At 57.8% G+C, this 15,292-nt stretch overlaps 1 protein-coding gene across 4 annotated transcripts; it reads left to right on the top strand.

Annotated features, from left to right (window-relative positions):
• The first annotated feature begins 401 nt into the window (after nucleotides 1-401).
• On the top strand, nucleotides 402-14,122 carry MOB3A (MOB kinase activator 3A). 4 transcript variants are annotated; one of them, XM_086767292.1, is made up of 4 exons: nucleotides 402-521; nucleotides 10,215-10,760; nucleotides 12,436-12,638; nucleotides 12,975-14,122. In XM_086767292.1, the coding sequence occupies exons 2-4, from the start codon at nucleotides 10,343-10,345 to the stop codon at nucleotides 13,002-13,004; spliced, it is 651 nt and encodes a 216-aa protein (XP_086623418.1). In that variant the 5' UTR covers nucleotides 402-521; nucleotides 10,215-10,342; the 3' UTR covers nucleotides 13,005-14,122. The 4 variants fall into 4 exon arrangements, with proteins under 4 accessions (XP_086623418.1, XP_086623420.1, XP_086623419.1 ...); XM_086767294.1 differs by lacking the exon at nucleotides 402-521 and adding an exon at nucleotides 1,291-1,370; XM_086767293.1 differs by lacking the exon at nucleotides 402-521 and adding an exon at nucleotides 5,460-5,804.
• Nucleotides 14,123-15,292: the final 1,170 nt, after the last annotated feature.

Here is a 15,292-nt window from a genome sequence, read left to right as displayed (position 1 = left end):
TAAAATTAACAAAAGAAAATTTGGAAGATGAATAAAAGAAATAAAATAGGATAAAAATAGAATAAAGTAAAATAAGAATAAAAGAGTAAAATAAAATAATAATAGAAGAAAAGAATAAAAGAAAATTAGAAGAAAAGAGTAAAACAAAGTAGAATTAAGTAAAACGAGTAAAAAGAGTAGAAGAAAATAGAGTAAAAGATAATAAAATAGAGAAAATGAAAATAATAGAAAAAATTAAGATAAAATAGGATCGAATAGACTAGAAACCAAACGCGCGCAGCCCGACCCCCGCTCCCCGCCCCCGTTCTCGTTCCCGCCCACGGGAGGGCCGGCGGCGGCGAGGCGCGGGCTGGCGCGCGGCCCCTTTAAGAGGAAGTAGGGCCGGCAGCCGGCGGCCGCGCGCCGAGAGGGGCCGGGCGGGCTCCCGGCGAGTTCCGCTGGGGCGGGCGGGGGGCGGGGTGCTGCGGCCGCACGAGGGGAGCCGCTTCCGCGCCGCCACGGATCAGCCGCCAGCGGGCCAGGTGCGGGGGGCGCGGGGGTGATCGGGGGGGTCTGGAGGGGAGCGGGAGGGGCCTGGGGGCGAGCGGGGCCCTGTGGAAGGGGGGGACGTGGGGCCCGGCGGGAGGGCCGGGGTGTCCCTGGGGCGGGGCGGGTTCCCAGCCCGGCCCGGGGGTCCCCGTGCCCCCCAGCCCCCCCCGTGCTGCACAGGCGGGGCCGGGCCTCGGGGTGGGGGGGTCACAGAGCCGTAACGAGTCCCTGTGGGACTGGGGCTCCTAAACCCGCTCTCTTTTGTAAACCACCCGTGTTTTTCCCTCGGGTGGAAGGTAACAGCGAGCCATTCTCGTGGCTTTGGGGCCGGCGGAGCCGCGGCCCGCACCCAAACCGGGGGAGGGGGCCCCTGACGCCCCCCCCCGGGGCCACACCGTCCGGCCCGGGGGTGTTCGGAGCCGGCGGTGCGAGGGGGGGCGGGTTCTGCCGGCCTTGGCCTGCCCGGTGGGAGAAGCGGCTTCAAGGGGATGTTGCAGCGCAGCGGGGGCTTCCCTGAGCGGAGACCTGGCTGGGGGGGTCACCTCCCCTTGGACGGGGGTCCCGTCACGTATCGGGGTGCCGCTGCCTGCTGCGGGCCTCGCTAGCAACTCAAAAATCTCATCACAAGGAAGAAAAACAGCACAGAGAGTAAGGATTTTGCCAGCGTGGAGTTACAGTGATGGATCCTCTTGTCTTTTATTCTGCCTCTTTCCCCCCGTCCTTCTCTAGCTGTGCTAATAAATGTTTCTCTTGTAGGTCAAGGCATAGTCCTGAAGTTCAGACCCCTCAATCTGTTAAATGCTTGGGGAGAAAGGGGAATTCTCCGCTTTTTTCTAATCGTGGTGAGCTGCGACTCGGCTGTCGTGAGGGAGAGCTTGTGACGCTTGAAAGCAAACTCTTGCTCCGCTTCTGTCTCTTGCGATGAGCAGGGGAATGCTAATCTTAGAGCAGCTGCCTCCGCTGTGATCTGCGGTATGACAGTCTCGGCTCCTTCAAAGAAAACTCTGCCTGTGTGTGAGACGGACAGACAAAAAGGAAAGGGCAGGAAATCCTCTGGAGAGAGAGGAAAGAGAGATTTGAAGTTTGTCCAAAGTGCAGCACAGATGCTTGGAAAAAGCATCTCTGCTGTGGGCTCTGGTGCTTGGAGCTGAAGAGCGGCCACACTTTCTCCATTTCCATCCCTTCTTTGTTTAAAACCCCTTTCTGGTCTAGAAGTCTTCTGCCAAGTTGCAGGACAGGGGGATTTTTGCGAGGAGATGTGAAATTTCCCCAGCCACCTGTTTATCACCGTCCCCAGGGCTCTGGCCTTGCACTCTGCTTCCTTTCCAAGCTTTAGGCTGGCGTCCAGCCCTGTGTTTATCTGCTGTCGTTTCTTGGACAGTATTTTCCAGATCTTAGATTCACTTTCTGTCTTAGACACGTACCGGTGAAGTTAACGTGGGTGAGAGGGTGAGCTTGTAACCTTTTAAAATCCCCAGAAAGGGAGGAGAGGAGCGCCGGGAGTTCATGCTGGCTCGGTGGTGTGGTAGCAAGAACCGGTGCTTTCGGTTTACGCCGAGGGGCTGAGTCCAGGTGCTGAGCAAGAAGCTGGTTCCCTGTGCCAGGCTCGCCGTTCGGGACCTGGGATGCTCTTTTGGCCACGTTACTCGGGGTTGCGCAGTCGATTGTGCCGTTGTTCGAAACGGGAACGGGCTCTCCTGACCGCTTGGCAGAGGCTTAGGGAGCTTGAAGTGTTCTCGGCATCATGAGCAAGGTCCTTGCTCAGCTGTCCTTGCCCGCGCTGGGCTCTAACGCGGCTCGTTGATGTGATGTCAAGTACCGCCCGAACTGAAACGACGCGGTTTAGTCCCGTTTGTGGAGGTTGGACTGCCGTGGGCTGTGTTCTGTGCCTCGTGCTTCTCTGTAACTGGGCCAGGAATCTCTATGGCCACGGTACACAAAGGAAAAATGTTTCCCTTGTCAGCAGCGAAAGCGCGTGGGCTCAGAGATTGCAAAACTGAACCAGTCCTGCGTGCAGACCTAGGAAAGGAATCGCCTTCGACCTCTTTCTTGTGAGACAGGAGGGCTTTTTGTGATAGTTGAGCCGTAAGTGCTGCTGTAAGTGGATCCACGACCAGCTTTGCTGGAGGTTTAGGAGCTTGTCTTTGGAAACAGGTAATATCCAGCTAATGCTTTCCCCAAAGAGCGCACCTTGGGCTGCGTCCTGATCCTCCCTTTTCCAGATGCCCCGGCAGGCAGAGTTATCTGTGACTCCTGCTTCGGTCTGCTGCTTGCTTCCCTCTGGAGCTGATGTTGTACTGGAAGTTTCTGCTCCTGATGGAATGATAGAGGGCAAATTATTGCTCCGACTCCGTGCAGAGCCTGGGGAGCAGAGGGGAGGAATGGGGGCAGCGAAGGCCAGAAAAAAACCACTTTGCAAGTGTGCAAGCCTGCGCAAAAAGATCCGTGACACTGCAACGGCTTTGACTTCTTCCAGAAGAGTCTGGAAGTCCCTGGGTGCTTGGCTTTGTTGTTGTCGAGTGGATTTGAGAAGAGGCAAAAGCGGTGACGCTGCGGACGTTCCCGTGCGCTGCCAGGGCAGGGCCGTGCTGTGGTGGGATCGTCCTGCTGCGACCGTGCTCGGTGCTTGCGCTCGCCCGCTCGGGGACGGCGGGCTGTGTTTCACCGGGGTTTGGGTGATGGCGGCTGCGGCTGCTGCCTCTGCGCCGGCTCCGAGGGGGCCCCTGGAACAGAGAGTGAGCTAGAGCCATCCAAAACCTGTTTGGGTTCGGAGCAGGAGCTGAGTCAGGCCATAGCTGCGCTGAAAGGCACTGTCATTTTTTTCTTCGTCTTAACTGCAGGCTTCTCTTGGGCCTGCTGTCTGGGGCCTTTTTTTAATTATTTTTTCTGTCTCCTTTTTCCTCTCACTGCATGGCGGGAGGTCTTATGATGTGGTTAGTCTTGAGGTGATCTCTAGCTCCACATCAGTGGGTTTATTCCTTGCCTGGAGACATGCTAACGTGCTGGATCCCTGCCATATCTCCTCGTGGAGGGGAAGAGGAAGCCTCGTGGGCATCTGCTTTCAGCAAGAAACAATACGGCTTTTATTCCGAAAGCCTGATATTAATGTGGGGAGAAGAGGTATTTGCCGGTGGGATTAGCCCTGCCACGGGAAAGCTTGGCCGTGTGGCCAGCTCGTGCTCCGGCTCAGTCGCTGGGTGAAGGAGCTCGTAGCCCTGGCACCTCCTGTGATCTCCAACCCGTAGCCACGCTGCTGTCGTCGTGTTATCGGCCGAAGGCAAAATTCGTGCTCCAAACCGGCGTTACCTTTCATTGGAGCGGGGGCAGATCCCAAAGTTGGAGTAGCTGAAACTGCTGCATGTTCAAAAATATCCCTGCCCGGTGAGGACAATGCCGTGGAGCTGCAAAAGCAAGAGGAAACGTGTAGCTCACAGCTTGGGCTTGGTAAATATCACATGGCCCTGTACGAGTCCTGCGCCGGGGGACGGAGCCAGGCTGGAGGTCTTCCCGAAGGAGCGGGCTGCAAAGTACGGCCCCTCAGACCCCGAAAAGAGCGAGCCGCTCTTCGCGTGCCGCCGTTTACCCTAGAAATACGCGTCGGTGCAGTTAACCTGTCTCCTGGAGTCGTGACCCAGCTTGTCAGCTTAGGGCCGCGTCCGCAGAGCCTGCGGCGGATTAGCTCTGCCTCCACACGCGGCCCTCGTCCCGGCGCGGCCGCGTCTGCGCGAGGGGGAAGGCTCCCGAAGCAGCGGCGGCTCTGACATTGCAGTAGACGCAGATGTCACGTAAGAGGCAAGAAAATCGGCCCTCAATCGGGAACGCTCCGGGCTCCCATAGCTGTTTCTGTGCGCTGCAGGCCTTCCTAGGCTTTCAGCTTTTTAAACCGCAGCATCTGCTGCCCGGCCTTCCCCTTTTGGGGAAGGGAAAGTAGGAGGGGTGACCTTTTACAAAAAGTTACTTTCTCGTGTGGCTTTTCCACCCTCCGTGGCTTTGGGAGGATGCCTGGAGGGCCGGGCGAGACAACCCACGCTGGAAATTCCGTCTTCTCCTGTGTAAAGTTTGAAGGCGGTTCAGCCTTCCCTCTCTCCTGCCAGAAGGGTTCTCCGGCCCCGTCGGTGCTCGTTCCCGTGCCTGCCTCCCCTCAGCACCCGCTTCTGGCGCAAGCTCCGTCACACCAAACCCGTAACCTCCCTCCTGTCGTCGCCACGTGGTCCGGGTCAAAATCCTGCGCTCGGGGTCGAGCGGTGAACGGCCTGCTCCTCCGTCCTGCTGGTGATGGTTGAAAAATGCCCCTTGCCGCGCCGTGACCTGGGCGTTCCGCTCGCTGCGGCGGCATTTCCACCTGGCGCGGGCTCTGCGGCGGTTGAGTCTTCTGCTAACCCAGAATTTAACAGGGATTTCCCCTTTTTGTGCAAACTGACTGGACTTTAACACTGCTGTGAACGCATGGCCTTTCAGGGGAAAAAGAATATCCCAGTTAAAGCCCAGTATAACCATTTTGGGTCTTTTATTATGCTGGTTCCTGCTGGAGATAGGCTGTGCGTTTGCACGGCTCTGAGGCACGTGAAGAGTCCTGCTCCGAAGCAGGGCTCTTTCCAGGAAGCGCCAGGAGATGAGGTGTCTGTCCGGTTTCTTACTTGGGAATTTCCAAACTGTGCGGCAGATTTAACTTGCGGGGCGTGGGGGGCGGCTGGCGACCAGCGGGGCTTCCTTAAAACTGACTTTGTGGTGAAACATAAAGGGCTCTTTGTTTGCCAAAACCCTGGGAATTCCACATTCCGAATGCGCGTTTCTGAGCGGCTCTGTTAAGTTTGTTGGGAAGCCTGCCACTAAAGCAGTTTCCAAAATAAAAACGTGGACGTTGTCCTGCGGAGCAGCAGAACGGGCTCGCTGCGCGCGCCGCGGCCAGCCTGAGGCTGTGGGTGCAGCTGGGCCGGCTCTGCTCCCGCTCCTTGAGCTTCGGAGCAGCTTCTGCTGCCAGGGGCCAGCGCGGAGGGAAAACAAGGCAAGCTGACGCTGGGCAGCTGCTCGGCTCTTCTTGCAGGATTAAACCCCGAAACGCCGCGACAGAGCTCGTAGAGGGGAATAATTAGCTTTTGGGCAAACGCTGGCAGCTCCCCGGGCCGGGAGGCCGGACTCGGTGCCAGACAGGAAGCCGGCTGACGTGGAAGTGCCGTCTCGCCGGGATTATGAATGGTCAGGCACGCCTGCCGCCGCCGCGCTCAGCCCTCCTCTTCTGCCCCACGCGCTCCTCGCCGTGCCCTGCCCTGCCTGAGGTAAGCCTGGGGACAAGCCTCCGGCTCTGCTGTCGTAAACCGGCTCAAAACCTCATCCCGTGAGGGTGAGCTGCCTCCTGGGTTGCCAGGCTGGCTCCGGAGGCGCAGAAAGGCTGTCGGTAGGGCCGGTGCAGTCCTGCGTGCTTTAATCGGTCTGCTCCGCGCTCTCCGTGTTAAAATCTCTCCTGTGATCGTAGAAAAGCAGGATCGTCTCATACCGGGAAACCAAGCTAGCGCAGAGCGGCCGTGGGAAGGTATTTGTGAGAGGAGCGGGGGTAGTTATGGAAAAAATGTGCGTGTGTGGCCATCATTGCTTTTTTTTTCTTTCACTTGTCTGTTTTGAAGCTGCTTTGCTTCTCAAAGTCACGCTCTGTGCGTTCAGTTTGCACTCGGAGCGTTCTCTGCGGCTGATCTGTCGTGGCCGCAGCTGGTTGTGTGTCCCGCTTTGGAAACCGGCCTGAGCGGTGGCGTGAGCGGTGAGTAAGGACACAGGACGGCGCCGGGGGAAGGCGGGCGTTCCTTCTTCCCCTCTGCCTTCCGGGGAGCCGTGGGGACGGGGCGACTGGCACGGACTCCTCACCCAAGGGCTGCAGTTACGAGCAGCCGCAGCAGGAGCTGGGCTCGGCGTGAGCGCGGAGCAGCAGTGCCGTGTTGCTGTCATCTCGCAGGACAGCAGCGTGGCTTCCCTGAAAGGAAACGGGAGAAATCCGTTACAGGGAGAAACGCGTTGCGCGCTGGGGTTTGCTCAAGGGCTCTCTTACCAGCGCGGCAGCAGGATGTGACCGCCCCGGCACGGGGGTCACTGGGAGGGAAGTGGCCGCGTGGCTGCGGGAGCCTTCGCATTGCAGCCACGCAAGAAACAGGACTTTTTTTTTTCTTTTTTTTTTCTTTTTTTTCTTTTTTTTTTTTCCCCCTCCTCCTTTTGAAAAAGGAAGCTCTCTGCCTCAGTGCCTACGAGCACGTGTAGAAGTTGCAGAGACGGGCTGAGCAATTGCCGAGGCTGGGAACGCAGGTAGGGGCTTGCTGATGTGCTGGCTTGCTTTTTTTTTTTTTTTGGTTTTTTTTTTTGTTTGTTTTTTCCCCTGGCTATGGTAAACCCCTGCACAGCGTTAGCGACGGAGGGGAGCGCTGGGTGTTGCTGGGGGCAGGCGCTGACGGAGCAGTCGTGGGACTCCTGGAAGGGCGTTTTGGGCCGTCCTGCCTCTGCGGGGAGGGCAGGGTCCAGCAGGAACGCTGCTCGCTCCTGGAAAACCTCGGCACGGCCGTGGCAGGTTGCGAGGGGACGCAGTTTCCAGGGGTTTTGGAGAAGGTGTCTGTGTTTCCTTGTGTCATACTGTGTCTGAGTCGCGTGTAAAAGTAACGAAGAGGCTGGGAAGTGACGGCCTGGGCTCTTCTGTCCAGAGCCTGCTTTGAAAGCAAGGCAGCACCGCGTGATCCACCGTTCCCGGCGAGGGGAGAGGAGCAGCAGAGCGTTAGCACTGGAGCTGTGAGAGCAGGGAGCGAGGGGAGAAAAGAAGCTTTTGGGAAGGGAAGGGAGGCCGGGCCTCGACCCCGCTCGTCGAGGCAAGTCCCCTCCTTAGCAGCATAATAGCGAGCCGCTCCTCCTGTCCTTGGGAACAGCGGAGGAGCTGGAAGTGTGTTTGTGCTGCAGCCACCTCCCTCGGCGCGGGGCTCTCTGCGGCCGTTGGGTGATCTCGGAGGGGCGGCCAAGGTCCTCGCAGCGCCGCTGACGTGTGCCGTGATCGTGGCTGCCTGGAAGGGAGGCGTAAACAAAGCCTGCTGCAGGTTGGTTTGTAGGAGACTTGATTTTATTTTTTTCCCTCATCTTTGAAGCTTGCAGATCCCCTTCAGGTGCTTCGCCTGTCCCGTATCCTAGTTGTTCCTACCCTTTCCTTTCCCTTCTGTGCGAAGGCGGCGGCCTGGAGCTGCCCGCGCTGTGACTCCTGCCTGTGGAAGGAGGTGTTGTCCGCGTGATATCATCTTCCAGCAATGTCAGAGATGCTTTTGGTCTCTGCGCCTTTTTTTTTTTTTTTCCTTTCCTAGAGCTAAGCGTTTCTTTTAGCTTAGTTGCAGTCAAAGACCGTAATTAAATCAGCTGCGTCTGCCTGAAGCCGTAGCTACTCATTTTGCTAACGCCGACAGACAGATGCTGAATCGGCTGCGAGACGATCACTGCTGTGTCGAGCTCCCCGGTTCTCATGAGTGACATCTCCCTAGGAAGAGGAAGTTGGTTGTAGGACGAATGCTGCCTCGATGCTAAATAAGCCGCATTAAAAGCCTCTTCGCCCTGCTTATGTGACAACTTCTTCTGGAAAACGGTCGGTGTTTGCTTCTTGATGTGCGTGGCCGAGCCCTGCAGCCGCGGCCCGACCCCTGCTTGGGAAACACATCTGTGTCCCGCGGAAGGGACGGCGCCCGGCTGCGGTCTCAGGCCGGCACGGACACAAGCGGATTCCCTGGAATCGGGCAGATCACACAGAAAATAAGCAGGAACCGCGCCGTACCGCGCTGGGGACGCCCCGGTCCTCCGGGGAACTGCGTGGAGGGCGGTGCTGGTGCTTACGGCGTGTTTGTTTTAAAGGACACTTCTTTCTCCGTCTCCAGTGTAAGGAAATCCTTGCGTGCACGTCCTTCTCCGGGGCTGATTTCCTGCTGGAGCGAGCGGCGGGCTCGGCACCTGCTGTCCACATTGTTCGCTGCCTGCAGCCCGATCCTGCCTTGGCTCCGGATGTGGCACCGCGGCGGGGTGGGCGCAGTCCCCCGGCGCTTCCGCACGGCCGGCCGCCCTCGGCACTTCGTCGCAGGATGTGGTCAGGCTGTGACGCGGCTCCGGGTAACCAAAGCTGCTGCCTCGTGCTCAGGTGTCCCTCCGCGCTGCCGCTGCTTCCTCTAACCACGTCTGTAAGGACACATTTGCTGGGGGTTTTATTTTATTTTTTTTCTTTTTTTTTTGACTCTCACATGGTACTTTTCAGAGTCACAACAGCTTTTTAGCAGTGCTGCGTGCAGCAAAAGCATGCGTGTGCTGAATTCGCCTTGCAGCCCAGGGCGAATCTCGCCAAACCACATTAAAATATTTTTTTTTGGTTTCTCCTGACGCGTGTCGTGGCCCACGTCGCAGCAGGAGTTTGGAGATCTCTGCTCCTGCATGGAAGGAGCCCGTTCCCGGAGAAAAAGCAGCACTAGGAAGCGTTGAGCCTGTTCTTAGTGGGACAAGCTGAAGTGATTTGGGTTTTCTTCCTTGCTGTCATTAAATAAGAAAACAAAGAGGCCTTGGTTGAAATCTTTTTAATCTTTCTCCGGAGAAGACGCGCTGATTAGCGCTAGGCAGCGTCTGTCGGAGATGGGCTGAATCGCGGCGAAGGTAGTCTCGACCTTGAATTTGGGATTTTCTTGCCGACCTTTGAGAACGGCATTCACCTATTTGAACGACACTGTGGCTTCGTACAAATCTTGAGCAGATTTCTGCGTGGTGAAAGGGATGTGTTTGCTTGCTTTCGCACAATATTCTGGCAACTCTTATTTGCCAGCCCTGGTAAGGCATCAGCTGTAGTGAATTTCTGTTACTGTATTTATTTCTCTGTCCCGCACGTGTTAAATAATGGTTTTGGTACACACAGCTTTCTGCCTTGAGCCCCCATCAAAGAGCAGCTTGACACAAACTGCGCGAGGGGATGGCTGTGGGAACAAAGGAGGTATAATTAGCTGCAGATAAACGGAGCTGTGTTTCTCATCAGCGTCCCTTCAGATCTCAACTTGTGCTCACCCTCTTGGAGCTGTTTTTTTTTTTTCCACGGGCTGGAAGAGGAAGATGAGCTTTCCCTGATCTTCCAGCTTTCAACCAGCCTGAAGTGAGCTAAACTGAAGTGAGAAATGTGTTGACGTTCTGCCTGCACCTGCAGAGGAGGCTGCGGCTGCTCGTAGAGCTGGTGTTATTTCAGGATATTCTCTTTCTGGGTGTCTGAGCTGCAACAACTTCTTCTTCTTGTTCCCCTCCACCCTTTCGTGGCCCGTCTTCAGCGCTACGCCAGCGCGCGCAGCTCCTGCTCACGCGGCTGTTGAGTAGGCGGTGGAGTTTCTCCTCGGTTCCGTGGGGTTTGGGGCTCTTGGGGCGCTCCTTCCCGTCGCGTCTCCTCCCCGCGGGGCTGCTTCCCTCGTCCCCACGCTGAGCGCCTCGCGGGGTGACGCTTCATTCAGCCCAGGTCACCTCTGGCAGCCGAGCCGCTGCTCTGCCGCAAGCTGGGCTGTGAGGAGAAGGGGGAGGGAAGAAAGCTGGCGTTGGCTTCCCCCCCTTCTCAGATCTGGGGCGAGGGCCCAGATGGTATCCCAGATCTCTTCCTATGGGATTTAGGCAAGGTTTCCTGTTGAGAGAGCTGCTCCTAATCGCCGCCCTTCTGTGCTGCCTTGCAGATCAGGACCAGATGAGCGGAGGGAGGTTTCTGTGAAGATCAGAGCCGCCCCAGCCCTGCCCCGGGACAGCGCTGCGTCTCCGGCTGTTGTCTTGGAAAACAACCTGGAAAAGAAAGAAGAGAAGAAAAATGTCCCATGCTCTAAAGCAAGTGTTCAATAAAGACAAAACCTTCCGGCCCAAGCGCAAGTTTGAGCCGGGGACTCAGCGGTTTGAGCTGCACAAGAAGGCTCAAGCCTCGCTCAATGCTGGCCTGGACTTGAAAGTCGCCGTCCAGCTGCCGCCGGGAGAGGAGCAGAACGACTGGGTGGCCGTGCACGTGGTCGACTTCTTCAACCGCATCAACCTGATCTACGGCACCATCAGTGACTATTGCACGGAGCAGTCCTGCCCCGTCATGTCGGGGGGACCCAAGTACGAGTACCGATGGCAGGATGAGCACAAGTACCGCAAACCCACGGCCCTGTCTGCTCCCCAGTACATGAACCTCCTGATGGACTGGATTGAGGTACAGATCAACAACGAAGACATCTTTCCCACTAACGTCGGTGAGTTCGGTCCCGGTTGCGGCTGGGGGACGGGAGGCTGGTGCAGAGCGTGCTGGTTTGAGCCCGCAGGTCCCGTTTCTGTTCCTGGAGATGCTGTGGCACAGGTCACACTTGCAGCAGAGCTATTTCCCTTTGTGCTGCTCTGAGGCTGAGGGTGCAGTAAGCTCTTCCAAGCACCTGCGAAACTTCACAGCTCTTCTGGAGTGCTAAAACACCCAGAGCTGTACCAGATCCCTTTGGAGCCATGGGTACCTCGAGGAAAGCCAAGCAGGCAGCAAAACCAAGAGGCTGTTGATCGAAAAGTCAGTCTCTGCCGTGACTCCCGAGTCGTTCCTGCTGGACGTGGTCCCCTGACGGGCAGCAGCTCTTCTAGAGCTGATTGCTAGCTGGGGTGCAAGGCGCGTGCGCCGCCTCGGCCTGCTGATGGTGGCCGCTTTTCCGTAATTAGCCTCTTTGTTATGACAGGCTGGCGTTAGCTGACGCTGCCTTTTCCAGCTCCGTGCTCCCTGGCGTGCCCTCGGGTGTTGGCTGCAGCGGGGTGGGATGCTGACATGTGCGTGGAGGGAGCGGCGGCGTTTTATCTATTGCCAGGGTGATGGAAATGGGAATTTGGCCTAAGACACCGAAATCTGCGTACCCAAACGCGGCTTGGAGTACTGGCTTTGGAACAAAGATCCTTGGGGTTTTTTTGTTTGTTTTGTGTTGAATAAGATGTGAGGATTCATTAAGGCGTTAGGTAAATCTGATCGATCCCGTTCGGCGCTCCCATTTTCCGGGACGCAGAAGACAAGACGCAGCAGAGCTCCCTCCCTCCTGCCCTGGCATTATCCCGTCGAAGCTCTGCTGGGACGCGGTTGGCCACCGTCCGGGACGCGTCTGCCCCCTCTGCCACACGAGCATCCCCAGGGCTCCTCCGCTCGTGCCAAAACGCTGCTGAAACCCCGTGTGAGCGGGCAGAGGGGGGAGCAGGGCCGAAAACAGCCTCTTCAGACAGTTGAAAGGCTGTTTGGGGAGGCAAGACAAGTTTCTGACAGCAGGAGGGTCGTGAGGGGGTTTTTTCCTACTGTTATTGCTGTTTTCAGCTCAGCTTTTACCAGATTCGTTGCCCTTAACGCTGACTGAAGTGCTGCAGCTCTTGCAGAGCGCCGGAAGGGTTTAACTGATCCTCGTCCCTCCAGAAACGACGTGTGTGAACTTTAAACTGTCATGTTCTACTGAGATGGCCCGTTGGCCGGAGCGCTGCGCTGCAGGGCCGCGGCTGAGCGGGTCCCGAGGAACCGACGCCTAAAGCGAGGACCTTACCGTCTGTAATTTTTAACCAAAGAGCTAAAGACACAGCAGAAGAGGAGATAACCGTGGGGAGTTAACGGCACCAGCTCTTTCTTTTGGGAAGCTGCTCGGTCGTATCTGGTGTTCTGCACTGTTTTTCTAAACATGGCAAACGGGAGTAGAAGAAAACGCGATCAGACTGAAGCAGCTGCTGCTCTGCCACTTGAGAAATCTGTACTTCGAAAAATCCAATCCAAACGGAAAGGAAGAAGGAGGGGGGAACTGGAAATTACCAGGGACAGAAGCCCTTTTTTCCCAGTCTTTCCATTTTATCCGTTTATTTCAGCCCCAAGGAACCAGTTTTAACTTCACTGAAAGTCTCTCGTGGTCGTGTCTCCCCTCCCAGGTACGCCCTTCCCCAAGAACTTCCTCCCGGTGGTGAAGAAGATTCTCTCCAGGCTCTTCCGGGTCTTCGTCCACGTCTACATCCACCATTTCGACAGGATCACCCACATGGGGTCGGAAGCCCACGTGAACACCTGCTACAAGCACTTTTACTACTTTGTGAAAGAGTTCAATCTCATCGACACCAAGGAGCTGGAACCACTGGTGAGCGGCCGGGTGGGCTCAGGGTCCGCGCTGGTCGGTCCGGGTCCGCGGGAGGGGTGGGCTGGGGGTGGGCACTGAGACCCGGGAGGCGCTGGTGGTGTTTCTAAAGCCGAAAGCAGCAGAGCCCTTGGGCAGCAGAAGGGTGTCCGGCGGTGCTGGGAATGGGAGCGGTGTGGGGAGCGGGGACCTGCGCGAAGCGGAGCTCTGAGGACCAGTGTTGCCGAGCCTGAGGAGGGTATTTCTGACTCAACAGAGGGGAGGGTTTTTCATCCGCGCCCTCACCCGGCAATCTGGAGCGTCGTTCACGGTCCCTTGTCCTCTCTCTCCCTGTGACAGAAGGAAATGACCTCCCGGATGTGCCACTGAGACCTTCCCGCTCCCGCCTCGGCGTCTCTTCCGAGGACTCCCAGTCCCACCCCCACGTTGGAGGCGCGATCCGAGGGGAGAACAGAGACGTTTTGTTAAAGAAATCTCTATATTTTTAAGGAGTTTCAATGTAAAACTGTGATATTGCAGGAATATTTTTTTAAAGATGCTCTAGATAAACTAGTTTTTTATAGTAATTTCTATAAAAAAAAAAAAAGGAAAATATTTTGGGCCACTTGATGGAAATGCTCGCTCTTTGAGGAGGGAAGAGCCGCCCTGTGCTGCCTCTTCCCTGTCCCCTCGCTGCAGCGGCACCGAGGGAGCCGAGCCAGAGGCTTCAGGTCGAGCCGTGTCGCGCAGCTGACGCTGCGATGGAAGCGGTACTTCCCTCCGGATGCCCGCTGCCGCCCGCCGAGGGAGGTTGTGTGGGGATTGGGGACTGGTGTACGCGGGTCCCCGGGGTGCTGTTTGGTTCCAGCACCTCTCCCACAGGCTGTGAGTCCGGTTTTTGGACGGAGCTGCTTTTGTGCTCGCCCTCCGCTTGGCACCCTGTCCCCAAGGCTTGGCCCTCCTTGCTTTCCCTCTGCCAGAAGTTGGATTTGAAGTCTTCTCGAACGCCCACGCTTCCCCGTGTTGTGGTACGCTGGCCCTGCTGGGAAGGAACTGGGCTGCTTGCCCTCCGGCCCCGCTTGCCGGCTGCGTGCGGACCATTTTCTGCCTCCCGTTAGGGTACGGAGCCTTCTCCCCCTTCCCGAGCCGCACGTCCCCGCTCGGCTGCGCGTGTCTCGTGACCTCTGGTGCGCGGCCGCAGAGCGCTGGCCTCGCCTGCCGCTTGCACGAGCAGCTCCGCTGCGTGGCGGGAGCTTTGCGGTGCCCCCAGGTAGGTAGGGAGCTCTACCTAGGATTTGGGGGCAGCAAGGGAGCAGCGTTTACAGGAAAATTTTCTGTGAACAGCGACCAAACGACCACTAACCACTTATTCCTTACAAAGTTTTCCTGTGTCCTGGAATCTCTGTACGTAGCTGACTCTCCTTTCTTGTGCTGTTGGTAGGACACTCGTACAAATACCACTATCGTTCTCTGAAATGGAACCAATAAATTATATCGTATTTACCCAGTACGCTCCGATTGCTGGACGTCTCGTGATTCCGCCTCCGGCAGCAAAACAAACACGGTGTGTTTGGACTCCTCGGGAAGCGCGCCGAGAGCTCTTTCCTACGCTTGCTACAGGCTCCTGGGTGTGTGCTCCTGCCTCTGCCGCCCTCGCGTTCCATTTCTCCTGCTCGAGGTGCTGGGTCCGGGCCGCTCCGAGCCCTGCGCTTGTTCCCAGGGCCGTGGGGCAGAGCGGGCGGGTGCTGGAGCTCCACCAGAGCGCGGGGATTGTCCTGACTTGTCTGCGACGTCCCTGGAGCCGAGGGCTGATTCTGCCAGCTCCGAAACTTGCGTGGACGTGGGCAGGAGGGGAGAATTCAAGCTTAGCGGCTTGCTGGTGGGCCGTGCCCTGCCTGCTCCCCATGCACGGTGGAGGTGTGAGCCTTCCCGAGCCCCCTCCAGCCCCTCTCCCGGATTTTTGTGGGTGCAGCTCAGCTGGAACCGGGCCTTGCCCCAGTGCAGTGCCGTAGCCGGAGACCCCGTGGAGCTGAGACCGCCGCTGCCTGGGAGAGGCGGCAGCAGCCCCCCAGCCTCCGGTGCGCCCCAGGAGCGAAGCCGGGTCCTGCGCACCAGGGCACAAACCCACGGGGGCTGGAGCGGCGGGTTGTGACGGGGCTGCGAGCAGGCGCTGAGCGGTGCCGGGGCTGCTCGCCTTGCTTTTCGCCTTTTTCCCTTTCACACCGACTTCAGATGCCGTGAGCGCCGCGTCCGGGAGCGCGCGGCACCCGTCGGCTGTCACCCATCGGGCTGCCTTCCGTTTTTTGGGGGAAAAATCTGGCTGCGTCCGAGCGAGACCGGCTCAGCCGAGGGAGGAGGAGGAGGAAAAGCCCCTTTAGGGTAGAAAAGCCACGGGGGCCCGGAGGCCCGGAGCTTCCCGTCCTCCGCAGCGTGCGGCGGCGCAGGATGTTGCCCAGACAAGTTTGCAGAGCCGGCGCTCGGCCTTTCCCTGCGCCTGCCTCCCCCTTTTCACCTCCGCCGCCCCGGCAGCGCCCTGCTTTCATCTCCCCGGTGCGGGGGCCTCGTGTTTACGCACCCGCCAGCCGCAGCTGCCTGGTCGCGAGGGCGTCGAAGTCTGCGGGCGAGCGGGCTGCGGCGAGCGCCTGGAGCCCAGCCCGGCCCGGCGGAGCGGGTTCGGC

The sequence above is a fragment of the Chlamydotis macqueenii genome, chromosome 26, assembly GCF_036417535.1.
Source record: "Chlamydotis macqueenii isolate bChlMac1 chromosome 26, bChlMac1.mat, whole genome shotgun sequence".
Taxonomy (NCBI): Eukaryota; Metazoa; Chordata; class Aves; order Otidiformes; family Otididae; genus Chlamydotis; species Chlamydotis macqueenii.
This window is presented reverse-complemented; position numbering and strand designations above follow the sequence as displayed.